At 37.1% G+C, this 21,539-nt stretch overlaps 2 protein-coding genes across 5 annotated transcripts; one reads left to right on the top strand and one right to left on the bottom strand.

Moving 5' to 3' along the window:
- The first annotated feature begins 6,829 nt into the window (after window positions 1-6,829).
- On the top strand, window positions 6,830-8,949 carry LOC110658903 (UDP-glycosyltransferase 83A1). The gene is made up of 2 exons (XM_021816689.2): window positions 6,830-7,381; window positions 7,808-8,949. The coding sequence occupies exons 1-2, from the start codon at window positions 6,889-6,891 to the stop codon at window positions 8,680-8,682; spliced, it is 1,368 nt and encodes a 455-aa protein (XP_021672381.2). The 5' UTR covers window positions 6,830-6,888; the 3' UTR covers window positions 8,683-8,949.
- A 3,169-nt stretch (window positions 8,950-12,118) lies between these two features.
- LOC110658902 (uncharacterized) lies at window positions 12,119-19,690 on the bottom strand. 4 transcript variants are annotated; one of them, XM_021816687.2, is made up of 10 exons: window positions 19,268-19,689; window positions 18,146-18,443; window positions 15,910-17,909; window positions 15,684-15,820; window positions 14,376-15,456; window positions 13,588-14,267; window positions 13,405-13,453; window positions 13,073-13,320; window positions 12,840-12,929; window positions 12,119-12,716 (listed from the first exon to the last, which is right to left on the bottom strand). In XM_021816687.2, exons 2-10 carry the CDS (start codon window positions 18,333-18,335, stop codon window positions 12,497-12,499), a joined length of 4,695 nt encoding a protein of 1,564 aa, XP_021672379.2. In that variant the 5' UTR covers window positions 18,336-18,443; window positions 19,268-19,689; the 3' UTR covers window positions 12,119-12,496. The 4 variants fall into 4 exon arrangements, with proteins under 4 accessions (XP_021672379.2, XP_021672377.2, XP_021672376.2 ...); XM_021816685.2 differs by having other exon boundaries at window positions 13,588-15,456; window positions 19,264-19,690; XM_021816684.2 differs by having other exon boundaries at window positions 13,588-15,456; window positions 19,268-19,690.
- Between the last annotated feature and the right edge of the window lie 1,849 nt (window positions 19,691-21,539).

The following is a 21,539-nucleotide window of genomic DNA, read 5'->3' as shown; positions in this document are numbered from 1 at the left end:
CACGGGGGTTAGTACATAAATTTTACGAAATTTTCTAAGCTCATTAAATGCTCGAAAAAATACTGCGAAGTTCCGTGGGACCCACCGAAAAACGGTGTCTAAAAAATTCAAAATTTATATCGCCGCGAAGCTCTCGATGAGTGGAGCGCTCTGGTACTCTCGGTTTTCTTGTAGGGTTCACGGTTTGCGAGAAATCTAGCCCAAAAGTCAAAATGGGCTAAATTTCCCGGGCAAAAATTGAACAAACCGCTAGATGGATTTCGGTGTTCTTGGTGTCTATGGAAAGCTCTCGATGAGTAGATGGATTTAGACACAAGACCGATTCGATTAGTGGCCGGATCAGCTAGATTTCAGTCGGGAAGACGAAGCGGCGTGCTTGCCCGTCACATCGCTTCGGGCGCCTTTTTTCGCCAGCGCTACCGTGAGTCGGGCTGGGACGTGGCCGAGGGCTGAGGTGGCAGGGGAGGCGGCGGCGCGGCAAGGGGAGGAGAGAGGAGAGAGAAAATGGGAGAGAGAGAGAAGAAGAAAAACGCGGGCGGGAGAGGAAGAAAAAGGAAGAAGAAAGGCCGATCCGATTGACCGGTCCGGTTCAATTCAGAATACAAAATTTTAAATTTTTACTTTGTCTTGGGATAAAAAACGAGGCCCAAAAATTCTGAAAAAATTCTGAAAACTCAGAAAAATTTATAAACTCCAAATATATTTTTAGTTTTGCCACGTGGTCTTTAAATTAATTTTTAAAATTCATCAAAGTTTATATTTTCGGAAAATCGAACCCGATTTTTAAAATCCGAAAAATCTCAAATAATTTCTTAAAATTTAAATAAAATTAAAATATCAATATTATTCATAAAATAATAAAATTTAAAATTTTGGGGTGTTACATTCTTCCCCCCTTACAGAAAATTCGTCCTCGAATTTTTACACAAGGTAGAATAAAGTACAGAATTACACATTGAACAGATAAGGGTACTTGCTACGCATGTCCCGTTCTGACTCCCAAGTGCACTCTTTCACTGACTGGCTCCTCCATAAAACCTTAACCATAGAGATCTGTTTTGATCTTAGCTGTCTCACTTGGTAGTCCACTATGGCTACAGGTTGCTCCTCAAATGTCAAGTTCTCTTTTAGCTCTATTACATCCGGTTGTAGTACATGAGAAGGGTCTGGAATGTATTTCCTGAGCATGGAGATGTGAAACACAGGATGAACATGAGAAATGTTGGGTGGTAGCTCCAACCGGTAGGCAACTGCTCCAACTCTATCAGTAACCTTAAAAGGTCCAATATACCGAGGTGCCAACTTGCCCTTCTTTCCAAATCTCATGACTCCTTCATCGGAGAAACCTTCAGGAATACATAGTCTCCTACTGCAAACTCCACATCCCTCCGTCTGGGGTCTGCATAACTCTTACGCCATCTGAAAGTCAAGCTTTCAATCGTTCCCTGATTAAAGGAACTATCTCTGAAGTGTACTGCACTAGGTCTACATCATGCACTTTCGCTTCTCCCATTTCCATCCAACACAGAGGAGACCTACACTTTCTTCCATATAGTGCCTCATAGGGTGCTACTCCTATGCTGGAATGGTAACTGTTGTTGTAGGCAAACTCCACCAAAGCTAGCTGATCATCCCATTGACCTCCAAAATCCAAAATACTCATGCGAAGTATGTCTTCCAGTGTTTGGATTGTCCTTTCGGACTGTCCGTCTGTCTGAGGGTGGAAAGCAGTACTAAAGTTCAATTGTGTGCCAAGTGCCTCCTGCAACTTTCTCTAAAATCGAGAAGTGAACTGGGGCCCTCTGTTAGATATTATGGAAGCAGGAACTCTATGCAATCTGACTATTTCTCGAATGTAGAGTCGGGTGTACTGTGTCACAGAATATGTAGTCTTCACAGGCAAGAAGTGAGCTGATTTATTTAGGCGGTCTATAATTACCCATATCGAATCATATCCTCGTGTGGTACGAGGCAACCCAGTCACAAAATCCATAATAATCATATCCCCATGACATGCTGTATACACTCTATAAGTCTTCTATCAGTCAACTGCAATTCTGTTCCTGCCTGTCTGCAGGAATCCAAAAACTGATATACATCATCTGACACATTATAAGTACCAGGCACCAACTTCTTGAAATTGATGATCTGTTTGTAAGGTTCCCCTCTTGGTGTGGTGGACTGCTGCTGCTGTGGAGGGTGGACCATATACTGTGCCATCATGTTGATGGTTCTCTGCAACTCAGCTAGAGTAGCTGCCATTGGGTCCATGGGACCCTGTGCCATAAAAGACTAATCCTGTACTGGTGGCAACTGCTCTTCCACTTGAGCAGCTCTAGGCCTCCTACCCCGCCTCCTCGGGGTAGGCGCCTCATCCTGTGCTGACACCTCGTCAGGCACATCTGGTTCTGGTGCAGTAGCAGCTCTCCTGCTTATACGCATTTTCTTGAAATTCAGCAGCATTAGCCCACAATATTCAAAACAGCATGTTACACAGCTCTATAGACTCATTTATACATAATTATATGAAGCAGAAACTGGAAGCAAAGATGACAATGCAAGACAATTGTGGACCCTATTTTCCGCATGTGACTCCTAGTAGACTCTTCCCAACACTTTAGACAACATTCCCTAAGAATCTGGAGCCTAGGCTCTAATACCACATTTATCACGACCCAACCTATGGGCCGGACCGGCACTAGGACCTGGGCCAGCTTAAAGCCCCCGAGGCCCGTAGTAAGCCTAACTATTCCTTAACCCAACTCTAAGGCTCATTTGAGCCCAATTTCAAGAAATCAACTGGACAGAGTCCGACCATAAAATGGACATTTCAATGGGGAGTTTTTGACTCACCTGACTTGTAAACACAATAAATCATCAATTGGGGAGCTCAGCTCACCCTCCACATACTCATATCATCATAAAAATAAATGGGAGCTCAGCTCCCTCATCCAGTCCATCAAACATGCATGGGATACTAAATTTGTAGGTCCAAAATAACAATTTATATTACAGACCCAGATCAATTAAATACTTCTAACACATGCGGAAATTCTAGAAGTTTATAGAATTACACAAACATGAATATACGACCTGCAAGGGATAAAAGCAGTTAACCTCAAAAATATCCTCCTGTGGCCTGGAAAAATATTGAATAGGAGTGAGCATTCGACTCAGAGAGTAAAATATCAATTTTAACCATAATCTCTATAACTATCTAAAACTAATGCACCCTGTAGAGTGAAATGCAACAACAATAATAATTTCACATCATAACATCAAAAAGGTAATTTGGAGCACTCACACACCCAATAATATCAATCATAATATATGGGAGCTGATCCCCTATACAGCTCTCTTAAATCCAACCTGTGCCAGCGAAGAACTCAAGCCGGACTTTCGCTTAATATACCAAATCGGGGTCCCAGCGAAGAACTCAAGCCGTGACTACCCTCGAAGGATTGGGTCACAGCGAAGATCTCAAGCCGTGTCTACCCGTCCTATCCATAGTCCACAACACATCACACGCACGCACACTGCTCCAAATTATTACAACAACATTCATAGCACTTTAACAGTTATAAATGCAACATAAAACGTGCCTAGAGTTTAACTACATAGATACATACATATAAGTGATGCATGGGCATGTTTGAACATATAATAATAGTGAAATTACAATTAAAATTAATATTTTACTCACAGACTTGACAGAAATCACTGTGGCGGCTGGGCGGAGGAAGAAGGCTATCCCGGCTCACCTGAAAATTACATTACAATTATTTAATACAAATGACTCAATACAAATCAAGAAAAGACCAAATACGTCCTAAGTCGTGCCGAAAATCCGGCAGAGTCTCCCCTATACCTAGGAGCTACCCAACCTGCAAAAGGGCTCAAAACACACTTCTATATTCACAACCCTTATATCCACAACTCAATCACATCACACAGCCTCTCCTGGGCTCATCAAATCAGTCATCCATCACAATATGTAAAATTTCAATGTAGTTCTTATAATTGATCATTTTTGCAAAAACTACCCAAATAAGCTCTAAAAATTCTAAAACTTTGCCCTGCGGTCCTTAGCAATATTACTAGGCTATTGCAAAAAGAATCATAATTTTTTGAGCTACCACGAATATTTTATGGATTTTTAATCCTATTTAGGCACTAGAAAATTACGAAAAAGCAAGGTTTGGGTTTACCTTTGTCGATTCCGACTCCGGGGACGCGCTCGGGACGTTTGAAAATGGTGGGGTAGCCAAAACCTCGATTTAATTCGAAGACTTTTTCCTGTAACTGTTCTGTTTGGCCGAAAATTCACAGACCCGGACAACTGTCGAATTTCCGTGAATTGAAAATACCTACACGAAGCCCACAATACGGGGGTTAGTACATAAATTTTACAAAATTTTCTAAGCTCATTAAATACTCAGAAAAATACTGCGAAGTTCCGTGGGACCCACCGAAAAATGGTGTCAGAAAAATTCGAAATTTATATCTCCACGAAGCTCTCGACGAGTGGAGCGCTCTGGTACTCTTGGTTTTCTTGTGAGGTTCACGGTTTGCGAGAAATCTAGCCCAAAAGTCAAAATGGGCTAAAACTTCCCGGGCAAAAATTGGACAAACCGCTCAATGAATTTCGGTATTCTTGGTGTTTATGGAAAGCTCTCGACGAGTAGATGAATTTAAATACAAGACCCGATCTGATTGGTGGCTGGATCGGCCGGATTTTAGATGGGAAGACGAAGCGCGTGAAGCAGCGCGCTTGCACGTCGCGTCGCTTCGGGCTCCATTTTTCGGCATTCCAGGCGGCGGCCGGCGAGCTGGGGCGGTTGGGGACGTGCGCCGGCGGACTGGGGTGGCAGGGGAGGCGGCAGTGCGGCAAGGGGAGGAGGGAGGAGAGAGAAAATGGGAGAGAGAGAAGAAGAAGAAAAACGCGCGCGGGAGAGGAAGAAAAAGGAAGAAGAAAGCCGGTCCGATTTGACAGTTTCGATCCGGTCCGGTTCGATTCGGTCAGTTTGATTCAGAATACAAAAATTTTGAATTTTTACTATGCCTTGGGACCGAAAACGAGGCCAAAAAAATTCCGAAAAAATTCTGAAAAACTCAGAAAAATTTGAAGACTCTAAATATATTTTTAGTTTTACCACGTGGTCTTTAAATTAATTTTTAAAATTTATCAAAATTTATATTTTCAGAAAATCGAACCCGATTTTTAAAATCCGAAAAATCTCAAATAATTTCTTAAAATTTAAATAAAATTAAAATATCAATATTATTCATAAAATAATAAAATTTAAAATTTTGGGGTGTTACATTAAAAATGAAACACCCCTTAAATTCCATTTCAATTAAAATTAAATAAATAACAAAAAATTTTAATAATATATATATTAATTACAATATTTGTATAATTATACGTAATATTCATTAACATTTAAGATTATTCTAAAAAAAGCTTAATGTTAAAAGTTTTCCTACCTCAATGCTAACAAAAACTATTCTTGTATTAAAAAAATTATATTTTAATTTTTGATACTTTCTGATTAAAAATTAAAATAATTTAAAACATTAAATAATATTCACTCATTAAAAATTAAAAAAATAAAAATAACAAAATAGTGATAAATAAATAAAAAAAGTTTTGTTTCAAAATTAAGTTAATTATATTATATTTTTTAAAAATATCATTTTGTTGACTATATATTTCAAAATTATCTTTATTTTTTTTCCATTTATACTGTTTTTATGAACAGTAAAAAATGTGTTATTTTTTTAATTATATATGATAATATAATAATTTTCCATATCAGGTTTGAATGAATTGAAGAAAATATTTCGTTTGGTAGATTTTCTAACCCAATTCAAGCAAAGCTATACTCATAATGATTCAAGAAAAGATTTTGCTCGGGAAATTTTCTATGTTCAAAATCTGAGGGTCTTTTCTAAAATCAGTACTACGCACGTTTGTGACAGTTTCTGTGTAAAAGTATATATTAGAGAAACTTCAGACCTCGAAGAGGCACTTTCTCTTCGGAAAGCTGAGCGATTATGTTAATAGCGGCTGCCAAGATGGACTCTGGGTTGGTTAATTTTATAAAATTGTTTTATTTGTAGATAATTAATTTTAATTTAATTTGATCAAAAATTAATATTTTATTATTTAGTATAATTAACAAAAATAAATAATGGCAAAAAAATTCTCTATCTCTCTCTTTATTTTTTTTTTTGATATTTATAAAATTTAAAATAGATAAATAAATTAAAAAAAACTCTCTTTTTCTCTCATTTAATATATATATATATATACACACACACACACACACCTCTCTCCCTACACACCACTCCACCCATCTTTCTCTCTCTAAAAAATATTTATAAATCTCTCTCTCATCCACTGTTATCCAATAATTTATAATAAAATAATGAGTATTATTATTATTGATTTTTTTATATAAATTTTTAAATTTTAAATAAATAAAAAAATATGAAGAGAGAAAGTGGGAAAATTTATATTACTTTTTAATTTTATTAAATAATAAAATATTAATTTTTAATTAAATTAAATTAAAATTAATCAATTGATTATAAATAAAATAAATTTATATAATTAATTATAATCGATAAAAATTAAAAATTAATTTTTAAAAAATTAAAATTATATTATATTAATAATAATATATAAAATAATAATATTTTTATCGTGTCAAAAGACTGCGATTTTAGATTTTCTTTGAGCCGACAGCCACATGGCAGCTAGCAGTCTATTTACCACTCATTTCTGCTACAACCAAATCATAATATACGGAAAAAACGCCTGCTAATTTATAGCTCAATAAGAGAATATCAGACCTTATCTCTCTCAAAAGCCAAAAGAAAAAAATGGGTAGATCACATGTCCTAGTGCTACCATATCCAGCCCAAGGGCATGTTAATCCCTTGATGCACTGTGCTCATAGACTAGTCAACCTTGGATTCAAAGTCACTTTTGTTAATACACACTTTAATCACAAGAGAGTGCTTACTACAATGGTTGGCAGAAACGATCCTACAGGTTCATGTGTTAATTTGGTCTCAATCCCAGATGGGTTGGGTCTTGAGGATGACAGAAATGACATTGGTAAGTTATCTGAGGCCATAATGATCACCATGCCCAAAAGCCTTGAGGAGCTCATACAAAAAATCAACATGACCTTGGAGCTTGGTGATCAGCCCATCACTTGTATTGTTTCTGATGCTGTTATGGCGTGGTCAAGGGAAGTTGCAAACAATTTGGGGATTAGAGTTGCTGTGGTTTGGCCTGCATCAGCTGCCAGTTACTCCATCGCAGCAAACATTCCTAATCTTATTCGTGATGGATACATCGATGATGATGGTAATTTCTATCTTTAATTGTGATTATTATAAGATCTTTTTATTGGTATTTCAGTTAAAATTTTCTTTGAAATAAATAATTTACAATAAAAGGATTCAATTAAATTTTTCATGACTATACTTTATTTTTATTTTCTTTTAAATAAATTTTTTAGTTAAACATAATTGAATTATTTCATTCAATTGAATTAAATTCTTGTAAAATTCTAATTTTTAAATATGGAGTTAATGATTGTTCAGCAATGATGATCATGCCCATTGATAGCAAATTTCTAATTGAATTGATTATTAAAACTAAAACTGAAACTAATGTAAAATCTCGAGAATTAATTGAATTTTTAAAAAATTTAGACATATAGTTAGTAATGCATGCAAAGATTTTTTTTTTTTTTTTTTAATGCCCTTTTTCTTTGGGTTAAATTTATAGGATTCTCAATCAAGAAACAAAGAATTCAATTGTCCTCAAGCATCCCTAGTTTTGGCACAGAAAACCTTCCATGGAAAGTTGGTGACTCAAACGCAGAAAAGGCCATTTTCAAATACACTATCAGAAACTTCGAACATTTACAATCGACAGAATGGCAGATGTGCAACTCATTTTATGAACTTGAGGCCGGAGCATTATCCTTGTTTCCAAAGCTTCTCCCAATCGGCCCATTGTTAGCAAGTAACGATACAGGCAATTTAGGAGCACAGTTCTGGCCAGAGGATTATTCATGCTTGACATGGCTTGATCAACAGCCATCCCGGTCAGTGATATATGCAGCATTTGGCAGCTTCACAATTTTTGATCAAATCCAATTTCAAGAACTAGCCCTTGGACTTCAACTCACAAACAAGCCTTTTCTTTGGGTGGTTCGTCCAGGAAGCAACCAAGAATCAAACCATGCCTACCCGAAGGAATTTCATGGTAGCCATGGAAAAATTGTGGGTTGGGTACCTCAACAGAATGTTCTAAGTCATCCGTCTATTGCTTGCTTTGTGAGCCATTGTGGTTGGAACTCTACCATAGAAGGTGTGAGCAATGGAGTACCTTTCTTGTGTTGGCCTTACTTTTTTGACCAGTTTCATAACGCGAACTACATTTGTGATACATGGAAGGTTGGTTTGGGATTCGACAAGGATGAAAACGGAATCATAAGGAAGGAGGAATTTAACAAAAAGGTAGAGCTCTTGCTTGGTGATAAAAGTATAAGAGAGAAGGCCTTGGAGTTGAAGCAAATTGCTAGAAATAATATTGGAGACGGTAGTCAGAACTCAACAAATTTTAGCAACTTTATCAAGTGGCTGGAGGAGGCATAGTGGGTATCGGCATTTTCTATGGACTTATTGTTTAATTATCTTAGGGCCTTGAACTAGTAATTGGGCCTAACTGCGCATGGCAGTAGCAAAACGGTTCTCATCTCTTGTTAACAGGCAATCGGAAGATGCCCACGAGGGCCCAATAAACTGCTTAGGAACATCTGAATCCTGGGCCTTTAGTATTTGCTACGTTGCGTGTGCATTCATATAAAATAATAATTGCTAGTATTTATTTAGTTTTATTTCAATTTAAGGATTGGTTTGTGTGATATTTCCCTTGTCAAGTTTAATTGTTTGAATGAATTCAAATTTCATTTCATACAAAATCTCGTGATTTAACTAAAAACTGTACATTCATCAATAATTAAATACATAAATTAACCTTCTTTTCATGATTCAACTAGTAATCAATTCAATTCTAATAACTATGACATGAACAATGATGATCTTATCGAATATCATCAACAATTCTAATAACTATTATTTAAAATAAATAATTAAATAGATATTGATAAAATAATAATAATGAAAAACTTTAAATTTACTGAAATGTCGTGAACAATATTGCTACAAAAAATAAAATTATGAGACTAAAGTTGTTACTTGGTGATAAAAGCAACTCAGAGTTAGCAAGAGACAAGAACCAACCTTGTGACTGAACAATTCCATTAACCAATCCTAATCCCTATTCAATTATAGCCATTTGAAGAAAAAAAAAATGTTCCTCAATTATGGAAATTTAATCCAATTAATTGAGCTTGAGCTTAAACAGAAACTTGTGGCACCACAAATTGAAGCTTGACAATGTTTGTGAATGAGCTCCTCCTTGGCATATTAATTGGGTATGAGCCTTGAAGCATGAGGATGCATACCCTTATATGACTTCTTGATTTTTCCTTCTGCAACTCTAGCCAAAATTGCAATATCTGCATTGTCTTTATTTGTCAGTTAAATCTATGAAAGAAGACACAATCAGTATCCATACCATAAATTAAGAGTTCCATGCACTCCTCTCCCTCTTTATTGCCTTCTTAATTATATGTAGAAATCTAACGTATTATGACTTAAAACAAGATTTTGTTTTCCTATCAATTTTGTGAGAAAAAAAAAGCTCTTTAAATGTACAGAGAAATCCCAATTCAAGGAATGTTCAAATTCAAGAAAACATTTCTTTTGGGAAAATCTCCATCTTCAAAATCAGATGGTCTATTATTTTTGTAAAAGAATCCCAATTAAAGGAGGTTGTGTTTGTAATGACTCAAGAAAATATTTCGTTTGGTAGATTTTCTGAGTTCAAAATCCAAATTCAAGGAAAGCTATTCTCATAATGATTCAAGAAAAGATTTTTCATGGGAAATTTTCTATGTTAAAATCAGGGGGTCTTCTCTAAAATCAATAATATGCAAATATATGACGGTTTGTGTAAAAGAATAAAGTATGTGTCAGAGAAAATTCAGACCTCCAAGAGGCACTTTCCTTCTGAAAGCTTAGAGATTATGTACCAATGACTGCCGAGATGGATTTTGGGTTCCCTCTGATGTCAATCTCTTCAGAATTTTCATCTGCTTGTTGAACAGCTTTCATGGCTTGATTTTTCATGCCAAGATTAGAACAGAACCGTCTCAAAAGTTCACTAGCATGCAAAGTCCCAGTGTCAACCTCCACATGTTTCTTTATAACCTCTACTGCTCTACTAATCTCCTTCCTTACATATCTCCTTTAATGTACTCGGAGATTTACATTCTAGAGGCGATGAACAAGCAAGCAGCCAGTAAAACGTTCCGACTCCTGACTCTGCAAGGTGTTTTTTTTTTTTTTTTTTTTTTTCAACCCCATTCTTGTATATCTCAGAAGCCCTAGAATTCACCGTTGTGACAATGGTTAGGCCATCTGCCATTGAAGCTATGGCGCCAAAGCCCTAGGTGGGTGAGAGCCTTGTCAGGGTTCATCAGGGAATGGGTCCTCCAGTTTCTAGCCATAACCTCAGAATTAGCACCACCACCACGACTGACAGGTTTCCTTGGGTTAAGAGAGGATCAGGGGCGGCGCCAGCACGATTGCGATCTTCATGGTTCTCAAACCACATTGGGAGCAGATTGAGTCCTCTGTTGAGTGATCGAGAATAACTTTCAGTGTTCCTCTTGCAATCCTTGCAATAGCTGAGACTATTATGCATCTTCTTGGACTCCTTGGAGTTGTTTTGAGACTTATCTTGTCATCCGTTTACGATTGTGTTAAAGAATGGGCAAGGAAAGCCCGAGGAGTCTTACACAGAGAGGAGGCTTGGCAGTCAAGAAATCTTGTCTTCATATTAACAAATTAAAGAACCACTCACCACAAAACAACTTCACCGTCACAGAATTATCACAAATACAAAATCCAGAATTATCATTGGGCAGGCCATGGCCAGGGTGATCCCTGGGACTCAGCAGAAAGGCACTCGCTCCCTATGAAGATGATGGTGAACTAAACTTAAAAAGTAGTTTTTTTTTTTCTTATAATTAATTTTCATTAAAGAATGTTTGGCTGTTTGGAAACATGAGCACACCCCACTGACACTGTCAGCTAGGGCTTCTTGGGCTGGCAGCAATTGGAGGTCCTGTGGCATATTTATAGCCAACCCCACAAAGGGTAATTATTTATGTATAACTAACCAGTCTTGTACTTAGGAAAAGAATTTTTTGTTTGTTCTTTATTCACCTTTGATGCTCTCTCACATCACGTTCTCAATCATGAATGGGGGATCAGATACTGATACTGATACTGATACTGACACGGTGGACACAAATTAGTTATTAAGACGACAATATCAGAAAACAACTGACGTGTCACTTTCAGTCAATTTTATGAAAAAAAAAAAGAGTACTTATCATCCTCCCAACCCAAAAATAACTTGCTTTTTTGTCATGAAAAGGCTTTTCTTGTCTTTTACTCCATCATATGCATCATATCATCCTCTGGGGACATTCAGCGGCAATAGAATCAATGTCTGATACCTTGTACTTTTCAAAGGAAACAAATGTTATATAAAGTTGTAGAAGTTTCTGCATCCTTTTCAGTGAGATCTTTTTGGTGCCCCAATAAAATTCAAATTCAAGGTAACAACACATACATGTGACAAGGTAGGATCGCTTTAAGAAGTGTCCAAGCCATGGAAAGCTTTTGCCTTTTGCCCCCACTACCATCAAAATCCAATTAAACTAGGGTAACCAACTCCTTAGTGGAAGCTCCTGTGAGAAATCCAAAGACTTGTGCAATTTCAGCTAAATGAAAATCTTCACCAATGTCATCAAGATCTCGCTCTCCTGTTCTACCAGCTTATATCAGGAAAGACCTGAAAAGGAGGTTAAATAAAAAAAAAAAAAATAAAGGAGGGGGGGGGGGGGGAAGGAGGGGGAGGGGGGAAGGAGAAGGGAGAGAGAATACTACCAGGATATTGCTAAACAAATGCAGCCACAGATTATATAAAAGCTAAATTTAACTAATTTATGTAACAAACACTAGAGAACATCCACGCTACTGATCCTCTTGCTCTATAAAAAGTTAATTTGAATACTCCCTATTCTCCTTGGAATTTCATTAACATATACAAGAAACAATATATACTTTCTCAAAAATGACAATCAATGACCTTAATTCCAAATGAATATGCGGCCTTGGTTACTTGGAGTTGATCTGTCCATTTCATTTTGCATCACTCCTCGCATGCCAGTGTTTCAAGTTAACAAAGTCATGTCGGTAAGGGCACAGGTAACACTATGGAATGCAGAATGCAGAAGAAGAGAAGAGTCAGTTTGTGATAAATGGTTGATAGTCACAGTGAAAGACATTGTACCCCCTCAGGTAGATTTCGAGGCATAGGAAATGCTGTGATGTGTCTCTGCGGAAGTGGCTTCAGAGAACCAGAAGTTGAGGTTCCAGAAGCATCTATTTGTCCCCGAACATGAAATTTGGCAAAACGATTAATGACAGCAAACCTTTCCAACTCTTGAAACTCTGCTCTTATGTCTACAACTGATGCTGTCTTGTCCAATCTGCATTATCAAATAGAACACATTTAGAGGAAACTGTGCACATGGAGTCAAATCATCAGTTTATATCATGGATTACCAGAAGGGTCACAAAGTGTTCTTATGACTAGCAAAACATGCTCATACCTTTGGAAGTCATTCTCTAGTTTCTTCGCTTTATCAATGAACTCTTCCACAACTGCCAAAAATTGTTGTTCACCCCTTCTTTCAGAATTCCTGGGCAAAAGAATTGAGAGAATATAAGTTTTGGATGGGAAAAACATCCTAGTCAAAACCACACTCCTTTGCAAGTAAAAAATAGTATTCTTTATTTTTTTGCTGAACTTAATTTCTTACAGATATTGAAAAATAACACTCACACATTACTGTTGTTTACAAGCGCAAGAAACTCATTTCTCAAGCAGTAAGCAAGGCTACATGCATCTCCCAGTGATAATCTAGAAATGAAGTATGATATGATATCATAGCTTGAAGCAGAGTCTGCAGATAAAATGGATGCTGGTGGAGGATGAAACAACTGCTGTAGAAGCTGTGTTGTTAACATAAGCCTTCTCTTTGATCGTTGCATTGGCTGCAAATCATCAATCATTTCAACCTCATCTTCTACCTGCCAATTTAAAATAAGGAAATTAAAAACAGTTGACAGTGAGACAAAATAATAATTGCATGAAGCTTGTTACTAGAAGCACACCTTCTCAGTCAGCCGGTTTGTGGCTTGTGCCCAGTCTTGTTCTGCCACACTACAAAACCGATACCTTGTCATCAACAGATCAAACAGTAAAAGGAACTAAATCCCAATTTAGGTAATATAAAACCAAAGAAAAGCAGAGGGGAAAAAATTACAACCCACATAGACATGGATATTAGCAAGCACCTGATATTTTGAAGCCTTTTGGAATCTCGAGTCACCTCTTTATGCCACGGTAGAAGCTCAGATGTTGTGACTTTTCGCTTCTTTGTTCTCATAATAGCCACTTGATTGGTGACTTCTGAAGGTAACATATATGGGGATGACAACTGTTGACTACTTGGCCAAACCCTGCCACCCTGACCAGCATCAGCAGCATCTAACTGCTCCAAAGAGCTAAGAATATTTTGAGAAGGCTTTCCAAGAGAGAACTGTGAGGCTACAGCTTTTGCAAGTCTAGCATCAAGCATTGGCACCACCTGTCCATTTCTAAGAGCTTCATATTGCTTAAAACAGGAGGGTTCCATATGCAGATTAACATGGCCATGATCTGTATGATTAGATGGCACATTGCTGCTGCTAGATTGAGTATGAGTGTTATTATAACCAAATGTGACCATTTCCCCAGAATTTCTAGATTCAAGGGCAGGCTGCTGCGGAGCTTTTACAGTTGGACCATCTCTTGCATCTCCCAAGAAGCCAAGCACTTGGTTATCACCAGATGGAAATGATCTGATTTGTGATGTTGAATTTGATTTACCATCCACAGGGTGTCTGAACCTTGAAATGATATCATGTAAATGCTGTCCCCCCAAAGCAGCAGCACGTTGAACATCCAAAGCACTGTCTGCACCACTATTCATCGCCTGCACTTGGTGCAAAAGAGAGTAATTGCGGAGGTCATTATGTGAATGGCTTAAGGATTCAATATTTCTTTTAGAAGAAACTTGAGCAAGGTCGTTGCTATGCCTTACTTTATCAAGGTCCTGCTGCTGAGCGTGAGACACCAATGCGCCAAACGTGAGAGCAGTTGCATCAGAAACAGTCTCCGGCCCTTGAGATACACCACCTTTATGAGAAGTATCAAGCATCTTATATGACATTCGCTGTTGCAACATCTCTTTTCCCAGATGCTCTTCCCCATGGTCAAAGCCTTGTGAATTAGAAGAAGCACCAATATCTGATGACTTATATCCACCTTTTATGGAATTTTGATCATTTGATCCATGTGGAGCCCATGAAGTGATTATCGTATTATTATTTGTTGAATCCATGGAGCAAGGGAAATTGGAGAACTTAAGAGGTTCCATACCAAATGGTTGTCGCTGACTTGGTACATTTCTCCATACATTGTATGGCCTTGCTGAATTTTCAATCTGTTGTGACATTACTGATGGCTGTGATACTGGGGCAGCCTCCAAAACTGGAAATTGTTGACAAACAGGATTGGTTTGCATCTGTTGCGAAGCATCTTGAGAAGGGGCTTGGTTAAAAGGTGGGAATCTGCCAGTTGCACCAGGTAAGGTTGCCTGCAACGATTGTGATGATACAGGTACACTGGACAAGGGACGCATTTGAAGTTGGTTTCTTATTTGTGTAGGACTCAGTGAAAATGATGCAACAGAGTTTCCCAGCATATTCACATACGGAGAGAAGCTTTTATGACCCAGAGTACCTGATTTGTTTTCCCGTTGTGTTCTTTGAGCCAGCTCATGTGAAGGAGGTGAGGACTGAAATGGAGGAGTTAACCAAGCCTGATTTTTCTCTTCCAGTCCAGGATTAACTTGCCTAGGACTCAGATTGTTTATAGTCTGTGGTAAACCTGGAGGAAAGAGAAAACTGTTTGAATTGGCCAACCTTTGAGATGGAGGGGCCAACCTCAAACCAAAAGCTGGGGAAGCAGAAGACTGAGCGTAAATTTGAGAAACAGATGTATCATGGGAATCTGCTCCAGGCATTTCAGTCAAAGGACTGCCATTAGCGGAGCCAAATTGTTTTGTGGAGCTATCATCCTTTGATTGGTCAACCTTGTGAAACAGCTCAAGCATATGTTCACTGCCATGTTCATGTTAGTCAAAGATTCCATTAGATATTTAAGTATGGACAGCATTTGAATAAATGGGACACATGAACAGCTTCAGACTCAAAAAATACCAACTTTTAGGACTAAATTTTGCTAAAAAATTTTGACAGAGTGAAGAAAGATGATAATCAGTAATAATAACAAGATTAAACACAAATTATAAGCTTCCAGTTTATCACAAGCATTCACAACCAACTACCTTGTCTGAGCAGAAACATTTGAAACGTCGGGGAGAACTGATCTATTGAAGGCAGTAGATGCATTAGATCCATGATCAACTCCAGAAGGTAACTCCTCTGATACACTTGAATTTCCTTGAAAATCAGGTAAGAATGCCTGATAAGAAACAGAATATATTACTAATTAATGATTAGAAAGAAGCAACCAGAATAATTATCCTTGATGAATACAGGAAGCTCATTCACCTTATCTACATTCATTAAGCTGCTGGAAATATTACCAAAAAACTTTAACTGCTCAAGATGTCCTTGTCCATGACCACCCGAGACTCTTGAGTAGTCATTAGAATTTTCTCTTTGGTGGCAAGTCTGCTTCTTTTTGTCTGTTTCATTGACTCCAACACAAGAGTTAAGTGCAACATGAGGGCCATTACTCATCTGATGTTGACTTTTTACCATGCTCTCACTGCCTTTGGGCATAGATATATCACTCAAGGATACTTTCTGATGCTGTGCAGCACTTTGTGAGTGATCAAACATTTGTCCACTCCATGCATTATCTGAATGCATAAATGTTTGAACCTTTTCGTCAATTGATGTCTTCTGTTGAGGGTTGTAATTCTCAATCGACTCATGAGAGCCATCCCGGCAAATATCCTCTTTCTGTTCAACTGATAATTGGATTCCTGGTTGTTGAAAGCCAGGGAAGCTAGAGCTCATGCCAGAATCAGAAATTGTAGGAAAAGGTTTTGAACTGAAGGAGGAGGTACTCTGCAAGTTGTTATCAATCCAGCCAGTCTGTTGCTTCTCACTGTCCACGAAGTTTGAAATTTGGTTATCAGTTGAGTGCTCTGTGTTTTGAAAAGTCAAGCTACTCCACTCCTCCTGCACGCCAGTATCACTGCTAGAAGCCTCTGCCACAGCAGACTGCATAAGTGCACTCCAGCTCCCACTCTGAATTGAAGGAAATGCATAAGATGAGTCTGGATGTTCCAATCTGTTGCCAAAGCCTCCAGAACCTTTCTCGGGGCGGCTTCCAAAAGTATCCCAAATGTTGTCATCCATATTGTACAAAATCTTGGCTTCCATGGGATCTAGAGGAACCAAACCCTGAGAAGTACCGAGTTGTTTTGTTTGCTGCATTGCAGGCCAACCAGCTTGATCTTGTTTCCCATCCAATTCCTTCACAGATGTATTGCCCTGTGGAGTATTACCCTCCAGAAGATTTCCTGGAAAAACTCCACTATTTAAACCCTGAACAGGAACTTGTCCAAAATTATTTTTCATCGGAAGTTCCTGCTTAGATATCAAAGCCCCTTGGGATAAGCCCACCAGATCTAGAGAACTGGAAGAATGATCTCCTGCAAAGGGATTGCCAAACTCAGCAGACTGCATTATTGACTTTTGTACTTGAACAGTAGCTTTGGCCAACAAATTGACAGAATCATGAGATGATCCTTGGAGATGAGGATATTGACTCATGTTTTTAGAAATAGGAGTACCATATAAAGAGACATCAAGCTGCTGAGGAGCAAAACCAGCAGAACTTAAAGCCTGACCTTGCTCTTGGGAGAATACAACTTTATTAGACACTCCTTGAGCAGCAGGAGATGCGCCTCGCTGCATCCAATTCTTAAGCATTTGTGGCGCATCATGAACAGGTGTTCCACTGATGAGAGGTGAAAACTGACCCCCAGCTTCCTGTCTAGAAATAGCAGAAAACTGGGTTAAGGAGCTCTGTTGCCTCAAATCACCTAGTTGCTGAAGCTGCTGCTGTCTCTGAAATTCTTGCAGCTGCTTGAACATCATGTGCTGCTGCAACAATTGCATGTCATTAAAACCAGGCTGATGCATTGGTTGAGGCTGTGGAGCACTCAGCTGCAGGTCCCTCACAAATTGATGCTGCCCTCTAAGAAAGTTGAAATCACTAGAAGCTTCAGTAATCTCTGACCTTTCAGAGTTTGTTGTCAAGGTGGGACTGTCTGCACACTCATTTTCTGGTTGTGATTTAAAGATAGGAAAGCCTCTTGAAGTCAAAGTTCGCTGGTCATAACAGGTGCTTTCACTGAAAATTCCTGGCTGGTTCTGATTTGACATGAAGTTCTGGCATCCATGCAAAAATTCATTTGTATTCAGTGGATTGTTAATGGTGAGACTCTTAGAATGCCCTAGTGTTGGAGTTAGTTGCATATAGTTTTGATCAAATGCCACACATAGAGACTCAACATGATTTCCTGTCACAGAATCTGCAAATACCAAAAAAATCATAGCATGAATTCACATAAGCATGAAAGAAATCTCTCAAACTGCCATTAATAAATGGAGTTTCATAAACCAAAAGTTTCCTTTTCTCATTTCAAGACAAAAAAGGGAAATTACTTTTGCTGTATCAGGAAGCAGTGTAAATATTTTACCGATTATAACAAGCAATTAAGATGATAGGCTAAAAGATAATATCATAAGCAGTGTATATCATCTATACCAAATTGCCGTAAGTTGTAGTTTTTCAGGTTGAAATTCTGTGGTGCCCCAATCTGTGTTGGCTTTCCAACCCACTGATTGAAATCAACTAATGGCCAATTGCCGCCAACAGCTTGAGATAGTTGCCACTGAGAAGAGTTGTCTAGGTCATATAGATTGCAGATCCCCTCTTCAAGTTCGTCACCAGGCATTAAAAAAAAAAATCTTTTCACCTAATTTTTTGGGTAAAAAGTAGTTCTATCCATACATATGATCGATATTTAGTCAGACCACTCCAAATGACACCTCAAATTGTCATCCTGCAAAAGTTGGTTCAAATGAATGAAGCTAGAAAAGTTGTAAGAAAACTAGAAACATATACATGAAAAAATTGCAAGGAAAAAAAGATGCTAGAGCACAGCTTGCAGGCCATAAAAGTGGATACTCAATAAATCAAACAACATTCCTTAACGCTTACTAAAACCACAGGTCAATAAACAGCATTTACAGCAAACATAAACACGGGCAGACCCAAAAAAACTTGCAGTAACACAGTCAAGCATTCCATCAACGAGTGTTCTAAAAGAATCTGTAATTTTTCGTTTGGGTCCTTAGGAGACATAAAAATTATAACGTGGGAATCTTAAAAGAACTCGCGTTAAGTTTCTTGGTAACCAAATGGACACCATGCCAACTCAGTTTCAACTCATGAATTTTTTTTTTCTCCGTTTAATTGCAAAGCGACCTTTGAAGATACTGCATAAGTATAGCATTCAAAGCAAATACTCGCGCAGAAATAAAAATAAAATCTAACCAAAAAGCAAACACTTACCCAAAAACACAGAAGCAATGAAAAAAAGCAGAAGGATCTATTCAGAAGTTAGCAAACTTATTCAAGCTATGGAATTGAAGATACCCTCAAGTGTAAATTAACAAAACACAAAGAGAAGCAAAATTCATAGCATGATAATATAGAAGTAGAGCAGATTAAAACCAAACTCCCAAACTTTAGAAAACCCTAAACAAAACAGCCAACCCACCCCTCGCCCCCTCCTCAAAACAGCCATGTAAGAGAAAACATTTCCGAGCTAATTTCAGCACAATTAAGAAGGAAAAAAACAGAATTAACACTAAACTTACTCACTTCCAGTTGAAAGAAGTACAATTACCAAAGAACCAGAAGGCCCCCAAGCAGAAGCACCAAAAGTGCTTACCAAACTTGACAGTGTGTGTGATTTGAGGAAGCGAGAATTTAGGGTTCTTTGACACAAAGAGGAGGAGAGACGAACAATGAAGTAAACGGCGTGCCGTTTTCTTAATGGACTTGTCAAAAAAAGAAGCCAAAAAATTGCTAAAGTTTTGGTATAATATGTTTATTTCTTTTGGCTTTTAAGCTCAAAATTTCAATTCATTTTTCCAAAAAAAAAAAAAAAAAAGCTCTCAGCTGAACGCCTTCCTTCTCTCTATAGAAAACGAAGCACACAGTAGTGAGAGAAATTTAGGAAATTCGGACCAGAGAGCCGAGGATAGAGGAGCGGAGCTATCGATAGATACACCGACTGTCCAAAAATTATAATCTCATCTAATTATATTTTAAGCTTTTAAAATATGGAGGAAAAAAGGGGAAAAAAATTCGCTCATTCCCAGCCTTAAGTTCGGACCCGAGCCTCTTAGTTCGGAGTTAGGCTCGGCAGTTATATTTTTACTTACTCTCTCGAGTGTATGTATGCGTTAGTTCTGGAGCGTAAGATGGAGATATTTTGAGTGCTGACTAATAGAGATCTGAGGACGGAGGAGCACTTCACTGGTTGGGTATGAGCCAAGGCGTATAAAAAGGTAGAAAAGGGATATGCGGTTTCCACGCGCTTTTAGTCACTCGTGGTGTGTCGTACCCTTTTTTATTTTTCTTTTTTTAGTCGCTTTTTTTAGTTTTTTTTTTTAAATTTAATTTAAAGTCTTTTCTATTTTGTTATGTTTTTCAGCCCTGGAGGGCTATTTTAATTTTTTTTCCTTTTTAAATAAAAAAAAATCTTTTTTTTTTTCTCTTTTTAAAAAAAAAAAAAACTAATTTTACACGTTTGGGTTGGGCTTTTAATCCAACGTGATTTTTGGCCCAATTGCTATAGTGTTGTTTAGTATTGATTTTTGAAAATATTATTTAAAAAAATATTTCTTTAAATGTATTAATTAAATATATTAAAAAATAACTGAAAATTAAATTTAAAACATTTTATTAATAAAAACTTAAAATAATTAAATTTATTTTTTTAATTGTTTTTATGAATATTTAAATTAGATATTTTTTTAAAAAAATAATTTTTTAACCTCTCATCGTAATATATATATATATCGAAACTCATCATCAATATTTGGTGAAGCTATAATAGTTATTAATATCGTGAGTTAATTGTAGGTCTATTTAGACAAGAGTTTATCTAAATTTGCATCGAATCAACCAAATTCGAATTTAACTATAGTCTTTTTGAATTAAACTAAATAAATTTAATATGGTTTTAGATAAAATAATTAATTTTTTACATTTTAAAAATATTATTAAATTTAATCAAACATAAATGAACGGAGTATAACATAATTAAAATCATATCAAAACTAAAAGGAACTCTTGGTTTGATATTTAAATTATCTCAAAATTTATGAAGTTTTGAGCTCAAATTTTAGTTAGAAATTTCTTTTTCTTATGTTTTTTTTTTTTTTTATAATATTAATGCTTCAACTTAAACAACCATGAAAGTGGCAAATTATCTTAAGCTAAAGAAATTGTTTATGGTTGGATTGGATTAAGCTTTAAAGCGAAATGAACCTTTGCATGTCAGTATATAAAAAATATTCCCTTTTGTGAATATTCCTATATAGCAAAGCATGGGATCTTCTTAGACTTGTGTGAATGATAGTACAAAAGGTTACATCTCTTGCATCCTTTATTTAACTCTTGCAGACTAATTATTCCAAAGGAAAATTAAAGAAAACAGTGAGAGAAGGAGAAAGAAAGATTTGGGAGTCTGACTATTGAAGGGGAGGAAAAGGACAGAAGAGTAAAGAGTTGGTGAAGAGAAAGCACATGAATGATGAATCAATGCTTTTATGATTTAAATGACAAAATTGATTTTCAAGCCTGAGAAAGATTGAAGACTTTTTATTTATTATTTTGTACTGCCATGTTTTTTTTTCTGTATTTTGGTACAAAATCATATCAACAGTGACAGGTCCATCAAGTCAGGTCAATTACAGAAATTGACCAAAACCAATTATTTTGATTTCAAGGGCTAAGACATTTGACTTGCAAAGGAGTTCATCACCATTCCTTGAGAAAGCTAATGTTCTCATACATTTTAAAGGAGCCAACTCGTTTGGTAATGGTATGGTCACAGAGAATTTTGTACAAGACACTTCCATTC

Source organism: Hevea brasiliensis, chromosome 16 (genome assembly GCF_030052815.1).
Source record: "Hevea brasiliensis isolate MT/VB/25A 57/8 chromosome 16, ASM3005281v1, whole genome shotgun sequence".
Classification (NCBI taxonomy): Eukaryota; Viridiplantae; Streptophyta; class Magnoliopsida; order Malpighiales; family Euphorbiaceae; genus Hevea; species Hevea brasiliensis.
This window is presented reverse-complemented; position numbering and strand designations above follow the sequence as displayed.